At 36.2% G+C, this 20,417-nt stretch overlaps 1 protein-coding gene across 1 annotated transcript; it reads left to right on the top strand.

Moving 5' to 3' along the window:
* Positions 1–17,342: 17,342 nt before the first annotated feature.
* LOC137935121 (noscapine synthase SDR1-like) lies at positions 17,343–19,462 on the top strand. The gene is made up of 4 exons (XM_068779781.1): positions 17,343–17,483; positions 18,083–18,613; positions 18,698–18,890; positions 18,993–19,462. The coding sequence occupies exons 1-4, from the start codon at positions 17,363–17,365 to the stop codon at positions 19,153–19,155; spliced, it is 1,008 nt and encodes a 335-aa protein (XP_068635882.1). The 5' UTR covers positions 17,343–17,362; the 3' UTR covers positions 19,156–19,462.
* The last annotated feature ends 955 nt before the right edge of the window (positions 19,463–20,417 follow it).

Below are 20,417 nucleotides of genomic sequence, written 5' to 3'. Positions count from 1 at the left end.
GCCTTCAAACCAAGGATAAGTGAGATATTTTCCTGATATATCAACTCAAAAAGTGACACACAACAATCAGCTTAAATTCGGATTTTCAATGTAACAGAATACTAGCATGACCTTTGATTCTTATATTATGAATATTTCTTTAAATATAGATTGGATTAACATGAAATTTTCTCATTATGAAAGTAGACTTAAATAAATTTCATCCAATTATAAATTATCTTTATAAAATATAATTATCAAAAGATAAATAATCTGATAGATTTCGGTCTCTATCATCTGGCTGAACTAAGTACAATTTCTCCTTTTCTTCAATAATGACCATCGACTCTTCCAAGAAAAATATCGCAATATAAAAAATTCATACCAAGAATTGATTGAATAGGTAAGAAAATAGACTTACGTATCTTCCTTTTGATATATAATTCTCCATATAAAGTCTCTTTCTTGATAGCATAAAATACCTCGGAAGTTGAGGCTTTCTGCTGCCGCTCGAACCTCTTTTTCAATCTGACCTTTTCTGTTTCAAATATCGATTTCTCTTTGTAGATAACTCAGATAAAAAATTGGTTGAATAAGTAAAAGAATAGACTTATAGATATTTCTTTTGATATATATCTCTCAATATAAAGTCTAGTTCTTGATAGCAAAAATACCTTGGAATCTGAAGATTGTTGTTGTTGTTTGAACCTTTTTGCAATCTGACCTTCGCTCATTCAAATATCGACATCTCTCTGTAGATAACTCCGATTGGAAAAAATTATTTTCTTTGGAAAGTAGACTCAAATAAATTTTCTTCAATATATAATTTTCAATATGAAAAACTCCGTATAGAGGTAAAGAATGCAAATAAAACTATGGGTATAGGGACTGAAAAAAATAACTATGAACCTAGACTTTAGGGTTTAGGGTTTAGAGAAAAGGATCACATTACCTCCAACTCACAGAAGCTGCTCTAATACCATGTTGAATTTATGAAAAAGTGAAATACTTCATTGACATCAATAACTTGTTGGAAACAGATTTCATGAACCTCTATTTATAATAGAGGAAGGTAGTCGAGTCCAATTACCATAAAACTACCCTTGTCCCAATTACGCCCAAACTCTAATACTTAAAGATAAGTCCTAACATAATTAAATAACTCAATATAGATGAAAGACAAACATAACTCAAACTAAAACTCTTCTTTGACGTGACCATAAGATGAGATACTTTTGTGAGTCATTCTTGATCTTCCAACTGATGTAATAAGAATGCTAGCTCGTAGTAATCATTGTGGGTTCTACTTCTTATGGCTTGGGCCCATCTTGTCGGCCTTCATTGGTCGTGTGGCCCATCTTATAATAATTTTAGATATGTGGGTCTTCCTTGATCGTGTGGCCCATTTATAATAATCATAGATATGTGGGTCTTCCTTGGTCGTGTAGGCTTGAGCTTATCTTCCAACAGATCTTACATTGGCACATCATTATATGTTTGACTTTCACATAAATTGTCAATTTTAAAAACCTTCCCATATAGCCAGCAATAGCAACTTCTCAAATGCACTTGTTTTAAAATCTAAATTAGTAGAGCTACTAAAATTGCTAGTAGATTCACCTTAGGATAGTGTGTTATCAATTATGTTGGAAGATAGGGCCTAAACCCACACGACCTAGGAAGGCCCACATATTCATGTGTGTTAGAAGATGGGCTCAAGCCCATAAGAGCAAGGAAGGCCCATACATTCAAGAGATTTAGAAGACAGGCCTAAGCGTATAAGACCAAGGAAGACCCACACATCCAAGAGATGTGGAAGATGGGCTCAATTAGAGGCCCATAGGCCCACATACAATGATGGTAGGATAGTAAATAAATGGTCATCTCATAGAGATGGCACTAATGTAATTAGATTAAAGTTCTAGGGTTAAAATCCTAAACCCTAAACCCTAAGTTCAGGGGTATTATTGTAATACAGTAGTTTCATTAATCTATAAATAGAGCTTCAGGGGGAGGGTCAGGAAATCAAGTCCATAACCTCTTCTCCTCTAGTTTTCTCCCAATGGTGTCTCCCACATTTTTCTCCATGATCTAAATTCATGAAGTCCTAAAAGAGCTTTGATTTTCAAGACCCTCATCTATGGTTTTTAGATTAAAAAAAACCCATTATTTTTTTTCTTTGCTCATACTTTGCTAAGTTTTTCGTCATATTGTTGTTATTTTTTTTTCTCTATTCGGCTAGTACACCTACTGGTGTTGCTACTATCTGCTGAATACAACAAAGTTTATGATCAAAGTTTATTTTCTGCTGGTGCAAATCTATTGATTCTTTTCTACCCTTCTCTATTTGGAGAAGTATTTGCAGCACTTGCACTACGGTTCTCCTCTTCCTTATTCTGGCCAACATGAACTCCATGGAGAGGACTTCATATCTGTTTTTTATCAATCCATCACAGTAAGAGGGAGTGTTAGTAGCTCGTTTATTGGTAGTGATCTGCTCTGTTTTTTAGCAGTGTTGGGAGTAGAAACAAAAGCAATATTGTCACACTCTCGGTTGGCATTCAGCAAAAGCAGAAACAACAATACGTTGCTGCTATACTCCTTGCTTCTTTCAGCCAAACTCTTAGTCACCTGCTTCGATAAAAGAAGTCTCTTCTCTGGCATTGGATCAGATCCACTCTGTTCAGAAATCAGCATCCAGGAAAATTTGGGTCCGCTCTCTGCTTTCTCTGGTTTTCCGCTCTATTCGGAACTAGAGAAGACGACTCTGCTGTGAGACTGCTGAGTCTGGTTTCTGCTCCGTGAGGAAGATGAAGGCATTCCGAGAGTCCTTCGGCGCCGTGAGTTTCTGGACTGTTTCCACCGAGAGTCCTTCTGCGCACGTAAAAAACAAAGATATGCTTGGTTGTCGTGGGACAACTTTGTTGTCCCAAGCTCTTTGGCGACGTGGGGAAGAAGGAAACGTTTTCCCGATTCTTACTATTGCGGATGATATTGGGAAAGAGTCCAGAAAAAAAAATTTGAACAGCCGCATTGTTCGGCACCAAGAGGAGAAAGAAGACTTTTGAAAAATTTAATGTTTATTTAACTTAGGAAACTGGTTTAATTGAGGGCTAGCCCAACCAGAACCCAGACCAGGACCAGCCCGAGTTCACTCAGTGACGGTTCTGCTGACCCGAGGATGTTCCTGTTTTGTTGAGTCAACTCAGTCCAGGTCAATCTGACTCAGGCCACTTAATTTATGTCTTGGTATACGTGTCTAGACCAAAGCTTATACATATTTCTACCACAACTAGGATATTTTGATCTACTATTTGACTTAGCGCGACTTTGTAAAAAAAAATTCTAGTTGGATTATTATTTTTGAAGAACTGACAAATTATTCCTTAGTCAGCATATTATTTGGTACAAATATGTGCATTCGATTATTTCATGTGTCAATTTTGCAAAGATTATTTTGGTTTGTGTTATATGGGCTCAAACCCATTATAGCTGATGATATTATGTCTCATTGGATGAGACATTATTATTGAACAAGAGGTGGCCTCAGTATTACATCACCGTGATGGAGGAGCTTATTACTACATCCACTACCCATAAGGACATCTATGTTATTTTACCGTGATGGAAGAGTTTATTACTAACTCTATGTTATATCCCCTTGAATTGGCATTTATTACTCCTACCACTTGAGAGTCGTTGTCCTCTGGAGGAACACGATGATGGAGGATTTTTCTATTACACTTCCGAACAACGTATTGACCCACTACCTACATTAATAGGAGTGACACTACCTATAGAAGATAGGAGTGTGTCGAACATCCAACATGAGTTAATTGACTGGATTAAAGAGCAATGTCATACGACTTGAAGTGATTTTACTCTCATTTTTCTTATGCCAGTTGGGCCTCATGAACGAGAACACCAGCTTGAGGGAGAGTATTGGAAGATAGGGCCCAAGGCCACATGACCAAATAAGGCCCACATATCCAAGTGTGTTAGAAGATGGGCCCAAGCCAATAAGACCAAGGAAGGCTCATACATCCAAGAGATGTAAAAGATGGGCCTAAGCCCATAAGACTAAGGAAGACCCACACATCCAAGAGTTGTGGAAGATGGGCTCAAGGCCCATAGGCCCACATACAATGATGGCATGATGGTAAATAAAGGGTCATCTCATAGAGATGACATTGATGTAATTAGATTAAAGTTTCAGGGTTAAAACTCCTAAGTTCAGGGGTATTATTGTAATACAGTAGTTTCATTAATCTATAAATAGAGCTTCATGGGGAGGGTTAGGAAATCAAGTCCATAACCTCTTCTCCTCCAGTTTTCTCCCAATGGTGTCTCTCTCATTTTTCTCCATGACCTAAATTCATGGAGTCCTAAAAATCAATAAATTCATATATAGGTGGGTTCAGATTATCATTTGATGAAGGTAAAATGGAGGAAGAGGCATCTAAGGGAGTTGTTTTAGTATGTGGTGTAGTAATTTTACTATCGTCATTATGTGTAACGAATGAAGGTGGGTTGGGTACATAAAGATGATTGTTGGGTGATTTAGTTGTAGGCTACACATATCAGATTTGTTTTTAGTTATGTGTTTTTGGATGCTTATGTTTTTCATATCTATGTGATTATGTGTTATGATCCTGGGGTTAAGTGTTTGTCTTTTCGTTACCTACCAAACCAGACTTTTGGGTATTATTGGCTAGGTGTTTAACATTTGGTATTAGAGTTATACCTTTGTTGCAAGTTCGAATCCCAAAGGGGGTGACCTAGAGACCTGTGTAGCACAAAAAGGCGGTCTAGGTCGCTAGAGTGGGCCGTCGTGGACGTCGGCTCATAACTGTGGGAGTATTGTTATGATCCTGGGGTTAGGAGCATGGCTTTCCGCTACCTACTAGGTCGGTCTTTTGGGTAGTATTGACTAGTTGCTTAGCATTATGCACCTAATGAATTTCATCCACATTTTTTACTCTTCATTTTCATTGGATATAGTGATGGGCATAAAGGGTATTAGTGCATCCTAATTGTGGGTGATTTTATCTCTTGGCATGTCATCTTTAATGAATCTCAACTCTCTTTTTCTAATGCTTTGAAATTTTCTTTTCCTCTTCTTCATTGTGATCAACTTACTGATTTTCTCTACACTAAATTTACTCAAGTTTCCTTTTCTAGTTATCCTCCTTGACAACCAACGCAACCTATTCTAAAGACATTGTTTTTTATCACCCGATTGAAACATCCCCTCTACTACCCCTTCTCACACATCCTCTCTCCTATCCAATTATGTGACTCTTTGCCAAACGATAAACTTGACGTCCAACTTCCTCGTCCAACACCGACAACTACTAATGTTCATCCTATGATAACCCATGCCAAAAGTGACAATAACCTTTCCACTAACCTTGCTTATTATGCAACTTCTCTTCAAGAACCATCATCATATAAAGCTGCCCTGCTTATCCCCTAGTGGAAAAAGGCTATGGAAGAATAATGTAATGCCCTGCATGCAAGCAACACATGGGAACTAGTTCCCACCAACCCTAATATGCAACTATAAGGCTCAAGGTGGGTTTTTTCGTATGAAACTTAAGTTTGATGGCTCTTTGGACAAGTTTAAAGCAAGGTTACTTTCTCAAGGTCATCGTTAAGTTGCCGGTCTAGATTATGATGAAACATTTAGTCTAGTTGTTCATTCTCAAACCATCCATGTTGTGTTTACTCTTGTTGTCTCCATAGGATATTCTCTTTTTCAATTTTATATTAAAAATGCCTTTTGAAATAGAGATTTTCAAAAACATGTGATTATAAAACATTCAGTTGGTTTTGAATATCCTCTTCTTCCACCTCCTGCTTGCAAGAGAAAAAAAAAAAAAAACAGTTTATGGACTAAAACAAGCCCCTCGAGCTTAGTTATCTCATTTTAGTTCCTTCTTCGATCCTTCCTTTTCAATTTTTATTCTTCCAAAAAAAAAAAAATTTAATTGTTTATGTTGATGATATTATTATTACTGAAAATAATCTTTCTCATTTTTTGCATTTCAAGATACTCTTTCTTTTTAAACTTTCTACTAAGAACCTTGGATGCCTTCAATTTAACCTATGACTCTAATGGCTTACTTCTCTCTCAACTAAATATCTTTTAGATATTATTTTTTAATTCGGCCTAACTTCTTGCTCTCCTATTCATACACCTCTCAAACAAAATATTAAAAAAAAATGCATCTAGCCCTCCCTTATCCAACCCTACTCTTTATAGAAATTTAATTGATGCTCTTCAATATCTCACCCTTACTAGACCTGATATTACATTCTTGGTCAATTAGTTTCCAATTCGTGCAAAGTCCTACAAAGTTTCATTTTACCTTTATCTAAAAGGAATTCAATATTACAACCTTTTTATTAACAAGTCATCCAATCTCAACCTTGTTGCCTTTTTTATGGTGATTCAGCAAGTGTCAACAAACTAGGCATTTTACTATAGAATTCTCTATTTTCATGGATCTACTATTGTCTCTTGGTTCGTTGAAAAGAATTTTTTTTGTAAGTGACCTATTCAACAACAAAAATAGGATTTTTTTATTTTTTTCATATTTTTGGATCTTATTTTCACCTATTCTGAAAATACAAAAAAATAATATTATCCACTCATAAAAACTAGTTTTTAGAACATGGAAATACATTATCTATATTAAATTTGACCCACACTTCAAGATATACTTGCCCACATGAATTTCAAAGCTCTCAAGTGCTACTAAATGTTTTCTCAAGTACTACTACCATTAAGAGCCCAAGTAGAATTACTTTAGGCAATGTTTCTCACTGAAAGCTAATTTGTCGAAGTTTGGTCTTACATTATCACATCATTATAGGTCTGGCTTTCACATAAATTGTCAATTTTAAAAACCTTCCCCCATATAGCCAGCATTAGCAATTTCTCAACTGCACTTGTTTTAAAATCTAAATTAGTAGAGCTACTGAAATTGCTAGTAGATTCACCTTAGGAAAATGTGTTATCAATTCATATATAGGTGGGTTCAGATTATCATTTGTTGAAGGTAAAATAGAGGATGAGGCATCTAAGGGAGTTGTTTCAGTGGGTGGTGTAGTAATTTTACTGTCTTCATTATGTCTAAATGAAAATAATCCCTCACTAACCTTGCGTATTATGCAATTTCTCTTCAAGAACCATCATCATATAAAGATGTGTTACATATCCCCTAATGGAAAAAGGCTATGGAAGAAGATATAATGCCTTGCTTGCTAACAACACATAGGAACTTGTTCCCACCAACCCTAACCTGCAACTGTAAGGCTCAAGTTGGGTTTTTCTTATGAAACTTAAGTTTGATGGCTCTTTGGACAAGTTTAAAGCAAGGCTAGTTGCTCAAGGTCATCATCAAGTTGCTGGTCTAGATTATGATGAACCATTTAGTCTAGTTGTTCATTCTCAAACTATCCATGTTGTGCTTCTTACTGTCTCCAAAGGATGGTCTCTTTTTCAATTTGATATTAACGATACATTTTGAAAAAGAAATTTGCAAAAACAAGTGTTTATAAAACAACCACTTGGTTTTGAACACCCTCCTTTTCCACCTCCTGTTTGTAAGCCAAAAAGAAAAAAGAAAAAAAAACACTTTATGGACTAAAACAATCCCCTCGAGCCTGGTTTTCTTGTTTTAGTTCTTCTTCGATCCTTGTTTTTCATTTTTATTCTTCCAAAAATGTTTATTTTTAATTTTTTATGTTGATGATATTATTCTGACTAAAAATAATCCTTCTCGTATTTTTGAATTTCAAGATACTCTCTCTCAACATAAATATCTTTTAGATGTTCTTTCTTGAGTCGGCCTAACTTCTTGCTCTCATATTCATACACCTCTCACACAAAATATTAAAACAAATACATCTAGCCCTCCCTTATCCAACCCCACTCTTTTTAGAAGTCTCATTGATGCTCTTCAATATCTCACCCTTACTAGAACTGATATTACATACTTTGTCAATTAGTTTCCAATTCATGCAAAATGCTACAGAGTTTCATTTCACCCGAATCTAAAAGGAAGTCAATATTACGACCTTGTTATTAACAAGTCATCCAATCTCAGCCTTTTTTAAACTAATTCCGCAAATGTCCAACAAGTAGGCATTCTACTATAGAATTCTCTATTTTCTTGGATCTAATATTGTCTCTTGGTTCGTTGAAAAGAAGTAGATTACCGAGCGAAAAGAAGTAGAGTACCAAGCCATGGCAACTACATGTGTTGGACTCACATGGCTTCAACCCTAAATCATCACAGATCTACTTTTCTTCTCCACCCATTTTGTTTTGTGATAATCTTAGTGCTACTTAACTGACTGCTAATCCTATTGTTCGTTCTCTCAGAAAACATAGAGAAATCAATTATCACTTTGTATGAGAAAAATTTTCAATAAGTGTTTTAAAAGTTCAAAATATTCCTCCATTCAACATCTTCTTTGATCTTGTCACTAAACCACTACATCGAAGGTGCTTTCATGAGCTTAGACACAAACTTGGTCACAACCCAAACAAAGCAAGAGTTTGAAAACCTACCAACTAAAAACAATGAAGGATGCCATTTATGAAAGAGTTTTGAATCATTTCTCAAGAACACAATCTAATTCAAAAAAATCATCATTTTCAAAGAAGGAATGCCGACCGGATAGTTGCCCATTTATTCAAAAGCTTCTTTTCACACCACCGCACATCGTGAAATCATCGGTTGATACCAAATTTTTTTTTTCATCATTCATCTCCACGCCGACTGGATAGTTGCCCATTTATTCTACTGCTGATAAAATGACAAATGGTACTCAAAGAAAGCAGCTCTAAATTAAATACAAGAAGTACTCGATCAAGTCTCCACCGAAAGAAACCGTCCAAATCAAGACTAATGGTAGGTTCTCTCTGTGCTCAATCATAAAAAAAGAAAATGATAAGATGGCCAGTGTCCATCTTGCTCAATAAATGAACTATAAATATGTCTAGAACTTTTTTCTACCAAGCTAACACTTGTAATTTGATGACAACAATGTTTTCTTCTTTATGCCATTTTTGTAGCCATTGTCAGCATCTCTATCAAGTTAATGGCTCTTGCTGCTTAGTAAACTTTTGCAGACAATTAATGGCCATTTCTCAATACTAATGTTGCAGTCACAGCTACAAGGGGAGAAAAACTAGTCTCACGAACGTTTGGAAAAAAAATTTACAGCTACAAGGGGAGAAAAACTAGTCTCACGAACGTTTGGAAAAAAAATTTACATGTCTTCCATCAATGATAGACTGCAGATTGGAGTGTCTGGATCAAATGTAGCTTTCATTATCCACTCATTTTCTAATCTGAAAATTTGTATTCATTAGAACAACTTTTTTTTCTTTGAAAAATTGAGGCGTACTTGACATCATTATTATTGACCCACCAAAAGTCCAAAAAGTCAAGTCATTGAATTCAGTGTCTAATTTTGGAACCATGCTTGGACCACGTGAATTTAATGTAGTATCAGCCAAATAGTTTGGAATTGATTATGTTGGTGTGGTGAAATTGTAGATGGAAAGGGAGAGATTTCATGGTTGGGTTTAAAAGTATGGATATGGAGGGTAAGAGGTATGGTGGTAATTTTGTCTGGATAGAGAGGTGGCTTGAGGAGGGTGAGTATACTAACCTTTTTAAGAAAAATATGGAGAGGTTGGCTTTGAAAATTTTTTGTGGCCAAGAATAAGAAAACTTAATAAAAATAGGTTTTTTTTTAGGTTTGATGTTCTATTGCTTGTTGAGGAGGGGAAGGAGGTCTTAAAACCCTTGCCTCCATGAAGTACAGAAATATGGTTGTTAGGTTTTCCACTTGTCCTTCCCAACTAGCGAGGTTTTTTACCAAACTTCTTGGGCTAAACTTTTGAGTAGCATCAACCTCATGTTGTTGTTTTTGTTCCATGTATCTTGTGTTCACCATGCTTATTTTTTTGTAGAGGAGATTTTGGAGAAGGGAGAGAGTGTTTAAAGGGGTTGGGATGTGATTTAGTAAGGTCCAAAATAATGGTTTGGCTGAAAATAAATTGGGAGAGTTGTCAGGGAGCTTAAGAGAGAAAATAGGAGGGAGGAGTTTGTTTCTCCCAAAATGTATGGATATGGAATTATTTTTTTGATGGGTATAGATCTAATGGGACTCTAGACTAAGGTGAAACACATGGAACATGGTGATTTAATAAATTTTATGGTTTTTAGGTAATGGAGAAGGGAGGGTAAGGTCAAATGGGCTCAAGGAATAAAGAATAAAGTTACAGTAAAACTAACCTTTATGGCTTCCGATGGTAATATCTCACATATCTTTAATTTGGTATATAATTTAATATTTAAAACTTTCAACTTGAATTTTTTCAAGTTGTTTGATTTGATATGTTCTTCAACAAGACGTTAGTCGACTCCGATGGGGATAACTCTTTGTAGAGAGACAAGATTGACTTGAAATTTATTGCTTCCAAAATTAGACTTGAATATCATTCATTTAAGTATAATATTGCCACATTCTATATCCTTCTTATGAAGGAGATGATCTGATAATTCATCGGATCTACAGTCTGGTCAAACTGCTCTTCAATTTGGTTAACGGTTGAAACAAGAAGATCCTAGTGGAGTGCTCTGTTACCAAATGTTAGATACCTAACCAATATGCCAAAATCTCCAAAGTTGATAGATATCCCAAACTAGTTTGGCCCAACCCAGCACCCATACCCCAGGTTGGGCCCTACTGGATCATAACAATTCACCATGCTTCTATAATGACGACTACTATGGCCCACTCTATGATGGCTCCACTTTGTACCAGGTAGTCTTTTTTATTTTTATGATGGCTTTCACTCTAACACTAGGTAGCTCTTTTCATAGGTTGCATCCCCCCCCCCCCCCCCCCCCCCCCCCCCCCCCCCCCTCTACGATTCAAACACAGCATGGTGTCAACTTTGATATCAAATGTTAAGTACCTAGCCGATACGAAAAACGCTCCAGAAGTGATGGAACACCGAAAGATGGGCCGTTAAACCTATCCCATACTAGGCTGGTCTAACCTAGTGCCCATTCCCCAAGTTGGGGCCCCATAGGATCATAACAACAAGTCTTGATAAAATTACAACAATGCTCCTTGGCCACTTAAGGAAAAATAACATAACATAAGCTTGGAGACCAAATTACATCATATTCGCTCAAAACTCCCCCCTCAAGCTGGTGGTGCAAAGACATCAAAATACCCCAAGCTTGAAATATGAATGATGAAGTGTACCTATTGCAATCACTTTGGTGAAAATGTTTGCAAGTGATTCTTGGAAGAAATGTAGTGCGTACTAATAACTCGAGTCTTAAGTTTCTCACAAATAAAATGACAGTCAATCTCAATGTGTTTTGGCCTTCATGAAACACTGGACTCGTAGCAATATGAATAGTTGTTTGATTGTCATAATGAAGTTGCACGGGGGTCTCTACTAGAAAGCCAAGTTTTATAAGTAAGGAATGAAGCCATAACATATCACTAATGGCTGATATTGTAGCATGTATTCAAACTCTACACTATACCAAGCTATAACACTTTGTTTCTTACTATGCCATGTCACTAGATTGCCACCAACCATTGTACGAAACCAGAGGTAGATTTCCTTTCATCAAGAGAATTTGCTCAGTCTACATCTGCAAATCCTTCAACTCTAAAATGCTCATGGTTCTTATATAATAGTATTTGCCATGAACTCTTCTTCAAATACCTCAATAACATTTCAATTGTTTGCCAATAATATAGGTGAGGTTTATGCATGAATTGGGTGAAAAATTTTCAACAAAAGAAACATTTGGTCTAGTAACATTCAAAGAAAACTTTTCAACGGGTCTCTGAACTTTCCAAAATCAACTTCATTTTACATTCGGGTCCACAGGAGTGTCAAGGGGCCTACAACCAAGCATTTATGTTTCTTCAAGTAAGTCCAACACATACTTTCTTTGAGATAAAAAAATTCTATGTTGAGATTGTAACACCTCTATTCAAAGAAAATGTTTCAAATCACCAAGATCTTTAGTTTGAAAAAACTTGGATAAATTTTCCTTTACTTGGTGAATGCCCATTTGATCACTCCCTGTGAGAATGATATCAGTCACGAAAATAGTGTAAAGAATAACACCGTTGTTAGTTTGCCTATCATACATAGAATGATTTATTTCACACCACTTAAAACCAAACCAAACAAACTACTTTACTAAATTTAGCAAACCATGCTCAAGGAGATTGCTTGCGGTTTGAGTGATTTGCTAAGTCTACACTTCTATTACCCTGTTTCCCAATAAGATGTTCAAAGGCACCTAAAACAAAAATTAAGGGTGAAGTTTTGAAACATAAAAAAAAAATGACACACCTTTAGTAGCAATAGTAGCAGGTGGAGGATTTGAGTATGATGCTAGCATCTATTTTAGCTTTTGAAACACATCATAGACCTCTTCTGTGAGATTCTTGGTGGCTGGTTGGAGTGAGGAACCAACTTCTTTATTTTCTATAACAACATATGCTTGATTCATGTGAGCTAGTTTCCCATGCAACTTCTAGCACTTCTCAACCAGATGGTTGTTCAATCCACAATAAGAGAAAATCCAATGAACATATGAGTCCTCGGAAGCCTCTCCAAAATGTCAGCATCTACTTTTGCCTTGGCCTCTCCCTAAAGTGAATTGTTATCTACCTTGAAAACCCATAGAATAGGACTCAACAATATATGTCTTTGGTTCATGTGACCTGTCAGGAATATGTTGCATTAGTATCAAATATATCATCAAAAGTGGGCTTTGCAATGAAACTCAGAATCTCCATACTTGCAACATAAAGATATGGTTGATGGTTGGCAAGAAAAATAGCTCCAATGGCAGTGGAATATAGTTGAGCTAACTTCCACTCTTGCAAGAAGCTTCTAATTCTAGAAAAATACTCAAAATGCTTGGGGTTGTACATGACTTGAAATACATCATAAAGTCTTTAGAGACTATCTGTGCTTGAAAAATTTTGGATCATGCATCCCATATTATTTTTTCAGTTTCAAGATGAACCACATTGTTTGTTTCAGATTCTTCCATACATTGATCAACCAATTGATCACCAAGGTGTCTTCTTTCAACCACTTTGTGTAGCTAATATTTTCTTCATTAATAGAAGGAGGTGACATGATTGAGTGATCATCCAAGTCATGTGTGATGAGAAATCTCTTGATGGATTGAGACCAAGGTAAATTATTAGAGACACCCTTTAAAGGGATAGTATTAATCTTGATATAATCATGTTTTCCAAAATCATGGGAATAATGAGAAATTTCAGCCATGATAAAAACTTGGAGTTGTGGAATTCAAAGAGAAAAAACTCAATTGAAAACTAAGAAACAAGTCTATATAGGCAGAATTGCAAGTAGGAGTATAAGTTCCTTCTTTAGAAACTTAGGAACTTGAAGAAAATAATTATATGGTTATGCTGAATTTGTAGACATCATGAGCAAAAAATTTTTGAGAGATGCAATGCCAGCTTGAAATTTTTCTTGTATGACATGGCAATCTACCTCAATGTATTTTGTTCTCTCGTGGAAGACTGGATTTGACGTAATGTGGATGGCTACCTGGTTGTCACAATGAAGTTCTATAGGAGTCTTTTTTGTGGAACCCTAATTTAGTGAGGAGAGATTTGGTCCATAGAAGGTCACCAACTGCATGGCCATAACCATGTTGTCTGCTTTAGTATTGAATCTAGCAACCATATTTTGGTTTTTTCTCTTTCAAGTAACCAAGGTGTAATACCCAGAAGTGAACTTCCTATCATCAGATGATCCAGCCTAATCTACATCCATAAATCCTTCAATGTTGAGGTGACCGTGACATTAATTTAGAAGTCCCTTGCCGGGAGCTCCTTTTAAATATAGAAGGATTCTTTTAAGAATTTGTCAATGAATAACTTGTGATTTATGCATGTGCTGACTAACCATTCTTACAACATATGTTAAATATGGTCTGGTTACTGCAAGATAAATGAGTTTCCCAACAAGCCTCTGATATTTTCCTACATCCACATCTTCGTCGGAGCTTGCACAGAACTTGGTGTTATCATCCATAGGAATATTTGCAAGTCAACATTCCATCATCGATGTGTCTTCTAGCAAATCAAGAACATACTTCCTCTGAGATAAGATAATCTCATATTTTGACTAGAAGACCTCAATACTCAAAAAATATTTCAGATGTCCAAGGTTATTGTTTTGAATTCCTTGCATATATTCCTTTCGCATTACTGCTAGTTACGACAATATCATCAACATAAACTGCCAGTAATACACTTTCCTTCAAGGTGTTCTTGACAAATACGGAATGATCAACAGAGCATCTATGGAACCCAAACCGTAACAATCCTTGGCTAAATTTTTTGAACCACGCCCGAAGAGATTTTTTTAAGCCATATAATGATTTCTTCAATCAACATACCAAATCCCCCTCAACCACAAAATCAGGTGGTTGATGCATATAGATCTTCTCCTTAATATTCCTTTCTCAAAATGCATTTTTCACATCGAGTTGATATACCGACCAAGAAGAATTTGTAGCAAGTGATAATAGGATTCATACCGAATTTAACGCGGCCATCAAGGAGAACATTTCATCATAATCAACTCCATAGCACTAAGTGTTGCAATTGGCGATGAGATGCGTTTTAAGACTAGCCATAGAACTATCGGGATTGTGTTTGATGGCAAAAACCCATTACAACCCACAGGTTTCTTCTCATAATGAAGTGGAACCAAAGTCCATGTCTGATTCTTGTATAAAGCATTCATTTTCTTTTCCATTACTGCCTTTCATCATGGATGTCTTAGAGCCTCCTAATATGACTATGGGAACAAGAAGAAGAAAACTGATGGTGGGAAACAAAATTTGATATAGGGTGAGAAGTGGAAGGCCTCGTCCAAGTCCTTGGCTCCTTTCATAGTGTTATGGACCTAGTATCAAATTGTGGAGCAAATATGATAGGTGAAGATGAGCTTACCTCGGAGGGATCCATAAACTCCATATGTGTGGTATCAACTGCTATTTTTTGTGGTTGAAGGAGATCCGCATTAAGTGGCACAACAAGTCTTGGAGTTGCTTGAACCGATGAAAGACATAGAGGAGCATCTTTGGAAGAATAAAAAGTTGTGCCCTAAAATAAGTAGCATTCCTAGAGATAAGTACCTTCCAAAGAGAAGAATTATAGCAAACATAATCTTTTGGATACAAGAGTGACTGAAGAAGATACATTTCAAACACTTAGGATCAAGCTTACTCTCTGGGGGCATGTGTCATGAGCAAAATGTGTGCATCCAAAACTTGTCTAGGGAAGGGAGACGGGGTCTTCATTAGGAAATAACAAGGAATAGGAATATTTATGTTTAATCATTGAGGAAGGCAACCGATTAATAAGGAAGTAGGCAGTAAGAATGGTGTGAGGCTAGTAAAAATAGGACTCTTTCATAGAATAGAGCAGGCCACAGACTACCTCTAGGAGATGTCTATTTTTTATGTAGGCTACTTTATTTTGTTGAGGGGTTTAGGCACATGATGTTTAATGGATAATGCATTGATCCTGACAAAAGGAGAGAGGTACTCTTTGGCATTATTGGAACAAAAAATATATATGCTTTTACCAAACTAAGTTTTTACCATGGCATGAAAGGACTTAAAAATAGAAAAAATCTCAAACCTTTCTTTAAAAAGAAACAACCATGTGACTTGAGTAAAATCATTCATAAATGTGACAAAATACTTAACTTGTAAAATGTTTGAGACACTCAATGGTCCCCATACATCAAAATTAATTAAGGAAAATGGAGCAACACCTTTAATTTCTTCTCGAAAAAAATATGTTGTCCTATGGTGTTTGCTCAACTGACATACTTCATAATTTGAACCAAACAATATTTTTTGAAAAAAAAAAAAAATTGTTGAAGTGATGCTGCTGACAGATGTCTAAACTGGTGGTGTCATAGTCTTTCCCATGTCTAAAGTGGAAACTATAGTCATCGAAGACAAGTCCAAGTAATAAAGACCCCCCTGTTCATGTCCTGCACCAATCACTTACTTCATTATTAGATCCTCAAAAACACAAGAAGAAGGTGAGAAGGTGATGGAGAAATTGAAACGTTTGGTGAGCTGATTAATAGACAATAAGTCTAAGGGAAAGTGGGGAACAAATAAGGCATCAGTAAGCGAAAGTCAAGGTGTAGCAGAGGAGTACTCATAATGACTAGGTTTTTTAATGTTGGGAATCGTATTATGCATATCAAATCTTTCTAAACTTTAAGATATCCTGCGCGCACAAATTCCAAAGCTCCCAAGTGCATTCATTGATATTTTCAAGTTTTAGCCCTCTCAAGAGCTCAAAAAGTGGAGTCTTGCAAAGGTTTTTAGTAAAAGCTAAATACTCCAGTTGTTCACCAATTAGAGGAAAGTTGCACAATGCTCCTCTCACTAACAAACCAAAAAAAGGGAGAGGGGACCTTCTCCTACTCCTCTTCTCCTCCTATTAAAAAAAAGGACAGATTACATCAATAAATAAAATAAAATAAAATAGCAAAAATGAAAATTATAATGATAAACACTGATAGATAAGTCTTTAGGTACAAGTTTAATTGATAATTAAAAATATTGGAATTTTAACTTAATAGAATAATCAATATAAGTTTGATTAAGAGATTATTTATATACAAGTTTTAATAAAAAATATAAAATATCATACTAATAATTTATGTATATCAAATATTAATAGTTTAACTCTTCTTTAATTCCACCAAATCACATTAATAGCAGATTCTATGATGTAGAAAAATTAACATCTATTCAAGTGGCTACAATAACTATAAAATTTTACATGCTAAATATAAACATTTATTCCAAAAAAGTAGTTTCAATTGTAGTAGAATTCTATCTGTATATTTTAATAATCTCAATCCCCCCTAACCATGCTTTGCCTACTAACTCAAAGAAATGTTTGTCGGTGTTGATGTCAATGGTCAATGAAAGCTCTAGCCGATCATATAAATAGTTAAAACAGCCTCTCCCAAGCAATGGTAATCGTTTCTCCACGCATTGCTCCCCACCTACCTGACCTACTACTTCTGCACCCTCTATTGACTTCAGGTTGACGTTCGCCTGCCATCTTTTCCATTTACAGTCTCATCTCATAGTAATTCTCCACAAACACTTGTTCAGATAGGAAAAGGTGCGATAGTGTGAAGTAATGCAGAGAATTTCCTATAAAAGCTGGAGTGGGATGAGACTGGGGAGAAGAGGAAAGGAAGAACTAGTGAAAAGTGTTTGTGATGGAAGGGGAGAAGAGAATAGTGTGTGTGACAGGAGGAGCAGGTTTTTTAGCTTCATGGCTGATCATGAGACTCCTGAAGCATGGATATTTTGTTAGGACGACCACCAGATCAAATCCTGGTAGTTTTTCGCTCTTTCTATCATTTGCTTATGGGTTTAGCTTTTGATATCCTGTCTTTTTGCCCTATACTAAAAGAAGAATCTAAGACATGGAAGAGATTATTTAGGCTTTTTCACTTTCAGCAGGCTTAGAGTTTGTGTCGATTTTTTATCTACCCAGAGTGGACTTCATTCGACAATGCAATATTTCAGTTAGTTTTTGCTTTCTTTTTACATCTTAGTCAAAAGAATTTCGTGACAAAATTAGATCATACGTATCCTTTATTTTCAATTCCAGTAAGGTAACTGAATAATTGAAAAGTATTTCTACCAGTGGTAAGCTTGGATCAATTAATCAGACAAGTATCTCAGCATGCCTTAATTTTAATACCGTGAAGAACTTTATAGATTACCTCCAGTAAACAAAATCCATGGACAGGGACCTGCTATGGAGTGCAATAATGCAGCAAGAAAATCTCCTTAAAAAAACTGGAGCGAGTAGAGACTGACAGAAAAGAGGAAAGAAAGAACAAATTAAACAGTTTATGATTACGATAAGCATCAGATGCGATTCTGGTACTTCTGTGCTAGGTTCTTACTGTCTAAGAATTTGCTTGCAGAATACAGAGAAGAGACCACCCATCTCACATCTCTTCCTGGTGCATCAGAAAGGCTCGAAATCTTTGAAGCAGATCTCAATGCACCCAACAGCTTTACTTCAGCTATCAAGGGTTGCATGGGGGTCTTCCATGTTGCTCACCCCACCATTACTGATCCCCAGGAACCAATAGAATCTGTCATAAAGACGTGTGTAGAAGGAACACTTGGAATTCTCCAGGCCTGCGTCGATTCGGAGACAGTAAAGCGAGTGGTTTATACTTCATCCGTCGCTGCGGTCTTGTTCAATAAGACTGCAGGGTACACTGGAACGGCTGATGAGAGTTCTTGGACTGACATAGATTTCTGTGGAGAGATGAAAATCCCCGCAACGACCTACTTCATCGCAAAGACAGCGACTGAAAGAGCAGCTCTCTTATTCGCAGAAGAAAATGGTCTGGACCTAGTGACTGTGCTTCCTTCTGTGGTCGTTGGTCCTTTTCTCATCCCAAACTTCCCTTTCTCCTTCTCTGCAGCTCTGGCTCCGATTACTGGTACATCTCTAGCCCAGTTAACTCAGTTGTTTATTTATTTGTTTTCGTGAGTTCCAACAACATTCGATCTGCTTAATGTTTCAGGCGATGCAGAGCAGTGCAAATTACTGAGAAACGCAATGTTTGTACATATCGATGACGCGGTATCTGCACACATATTCCTCTTCGAAAACCCGGAGGCGAAGGGCAGATACATCTGTTCATCAAACTCTTGTTCAGCTCGAGAGCTGGCACATTTTCTTTCTTCCAGATACCCACAATACCAAATTTCACAATGGTAAGTTATCTCCATTTCCAGCCCGTAATCTCACCTCTTTTTTTTTTTCTTTTTTTTTTTTTGTCTGGTGATTGAGCAGAAAAACTGTTTCGACTTTCTCAGCTTGGTAAGCGGAATGGAGGACGAAAAGCCAGTACAAGTCTACTCCAGGAGGCTCCTAGATCTGGGCTTTAAGTTCAAGTACGGACTGGAGGAAATGTTCGATGGAGCCCTGCGGTGCTGCAAGGAGAAGGGGTTTCTTGTTAATTCTTCCATTAGAGACTAGAATGCTTTCTTTGAGTTGGTATTGGGACTACGCGTAAGTCCCATACACTGCACGTCTTATATATTATTTTCTTCGAAGTTAGAATCAAATGTTAAACTTAGAATGCGATATGTAGGAGTGTTTTGGGATTTATATGTAGTAATCTATTATTTCTCTTGATGCCTGTTTTGGTACAAATCTTATTTTTTTAGGTTACTGCATGTTCTTGGGTTATAGGAAGCCTCCTTGGGATCCTAAGATCCAGTTTGATATGTAATCTGATTCATGCAAGATTAGAAAAAGAGAGAAAAAAAGCTGACTAAGTCAGAAAGCCCAGAACGTTGTCTCCAAATCTCTGAAAGAAAGTAAAAATCCTGACAGTTAGAATCAGCCATATCTCTCATGAATTGTGGATTTGGGAGAGGACTATTTCATGATTTATTTTATTAAATAAAACTTTAGCATTATCCAACTTAATCCAAATAGTTATAACCTCATGTGCAACGCTATCCTCAATCTACTAATGTTGTATACTTAAACCAAAAGATAAATTATAGGAATCATGGTAGTAAGTTCTCTAAATCAATAAGTATTACCTTCCATGAATATCTTGTAATTATTATTTTTTTGTTTTAAAAAGCCTTTAATGAGGTTTTGTAACTTTATAAATAGACCTCAAATGTTAAATGAAGTCCAATCAAATATAATAATATTTGACATTCTCAAAATATGCATGTATACAAGCATTAAGAGATAAAAAAATAAAAATAAGAATGTCATTTCAATAGTGTCATGAGATACAATATCTTAGATAAAGAATAAAGTGGCCAATTTGAACAAAGCTTCATGTTGGTTACATCATCCTTAAAAAAACTTAGTGGCATGCCTTCCATTAATTCATTTGCAATCGTTTGTTCAATATGTATGTGTTCTATGAGCACTTCATTGGATCTAGCAAGTTCCACGATGGCTAAGTACTTAAAGTAGATGAGTTTACTTTGGCTTCCACTTTATTGTTTTTAGCCAAGAAGACTCTAATAGAATAGTCAAAAAAAATCATCCACGACATAGAGATTGACAACTCGAAGGCCCAAAATGAAATGAGTGGATATAACAACAAACTCAACTTCTATGCTAAACATAACAACTAGTGATTCCTTCGCACTTTTCCAAGATACAGATCCTCTAGCTAACTTGAACATGTATCGCAAATGTTGACTTAGGTGAGTGAACACAGCCAACAAAGTTTGAGTTTGAGTGTCCCACTATCTCTGAGTTGTCAG

This window comes from Aristolochia californica, unplaced genomic scaffold (assembly GCF_029961685.1).
Source record: "Aristolochia californica isolate CCGP_79_NKW_82.1479 unplaced genomic scaffold, dmAriCali1.0.hap1 SCAF_6, whole genome shotgun sequence".
Lineage (NCBI taxonomy): Eukaryota > Viridiplantae > Streptophyta > Magnoliopsida > Piperales > Aristolochiaceae > Aristolochia > Aristolochia californica.
This window is presented reverse-complemented; position numbering and strand designations above follow the sequence as displayed.

Coding starts and splice junctions, on each gene's coding strand:
- LOC137935121 (XM_068779781.1), top strand. CDS start 17,363: ATGGAAGGGGAGAAGAGAATAGTGTGTGTGACAGGAGGAGCAGGTTTT. Junction 17,484..18,082: donor GACCACCAGATCAAATCCTG/GTAGTTTTTCGC, acceptor ATTTGCTTGCAG/AATACAGAGAAGAGACCACC. Junction 18,891..18,992: donor CAATACCAAATTTCACAATG/GTAAGTTATCTC, acceptor CGACTTTCTCAG/CTTGGTAAGCGGAATGGAGG.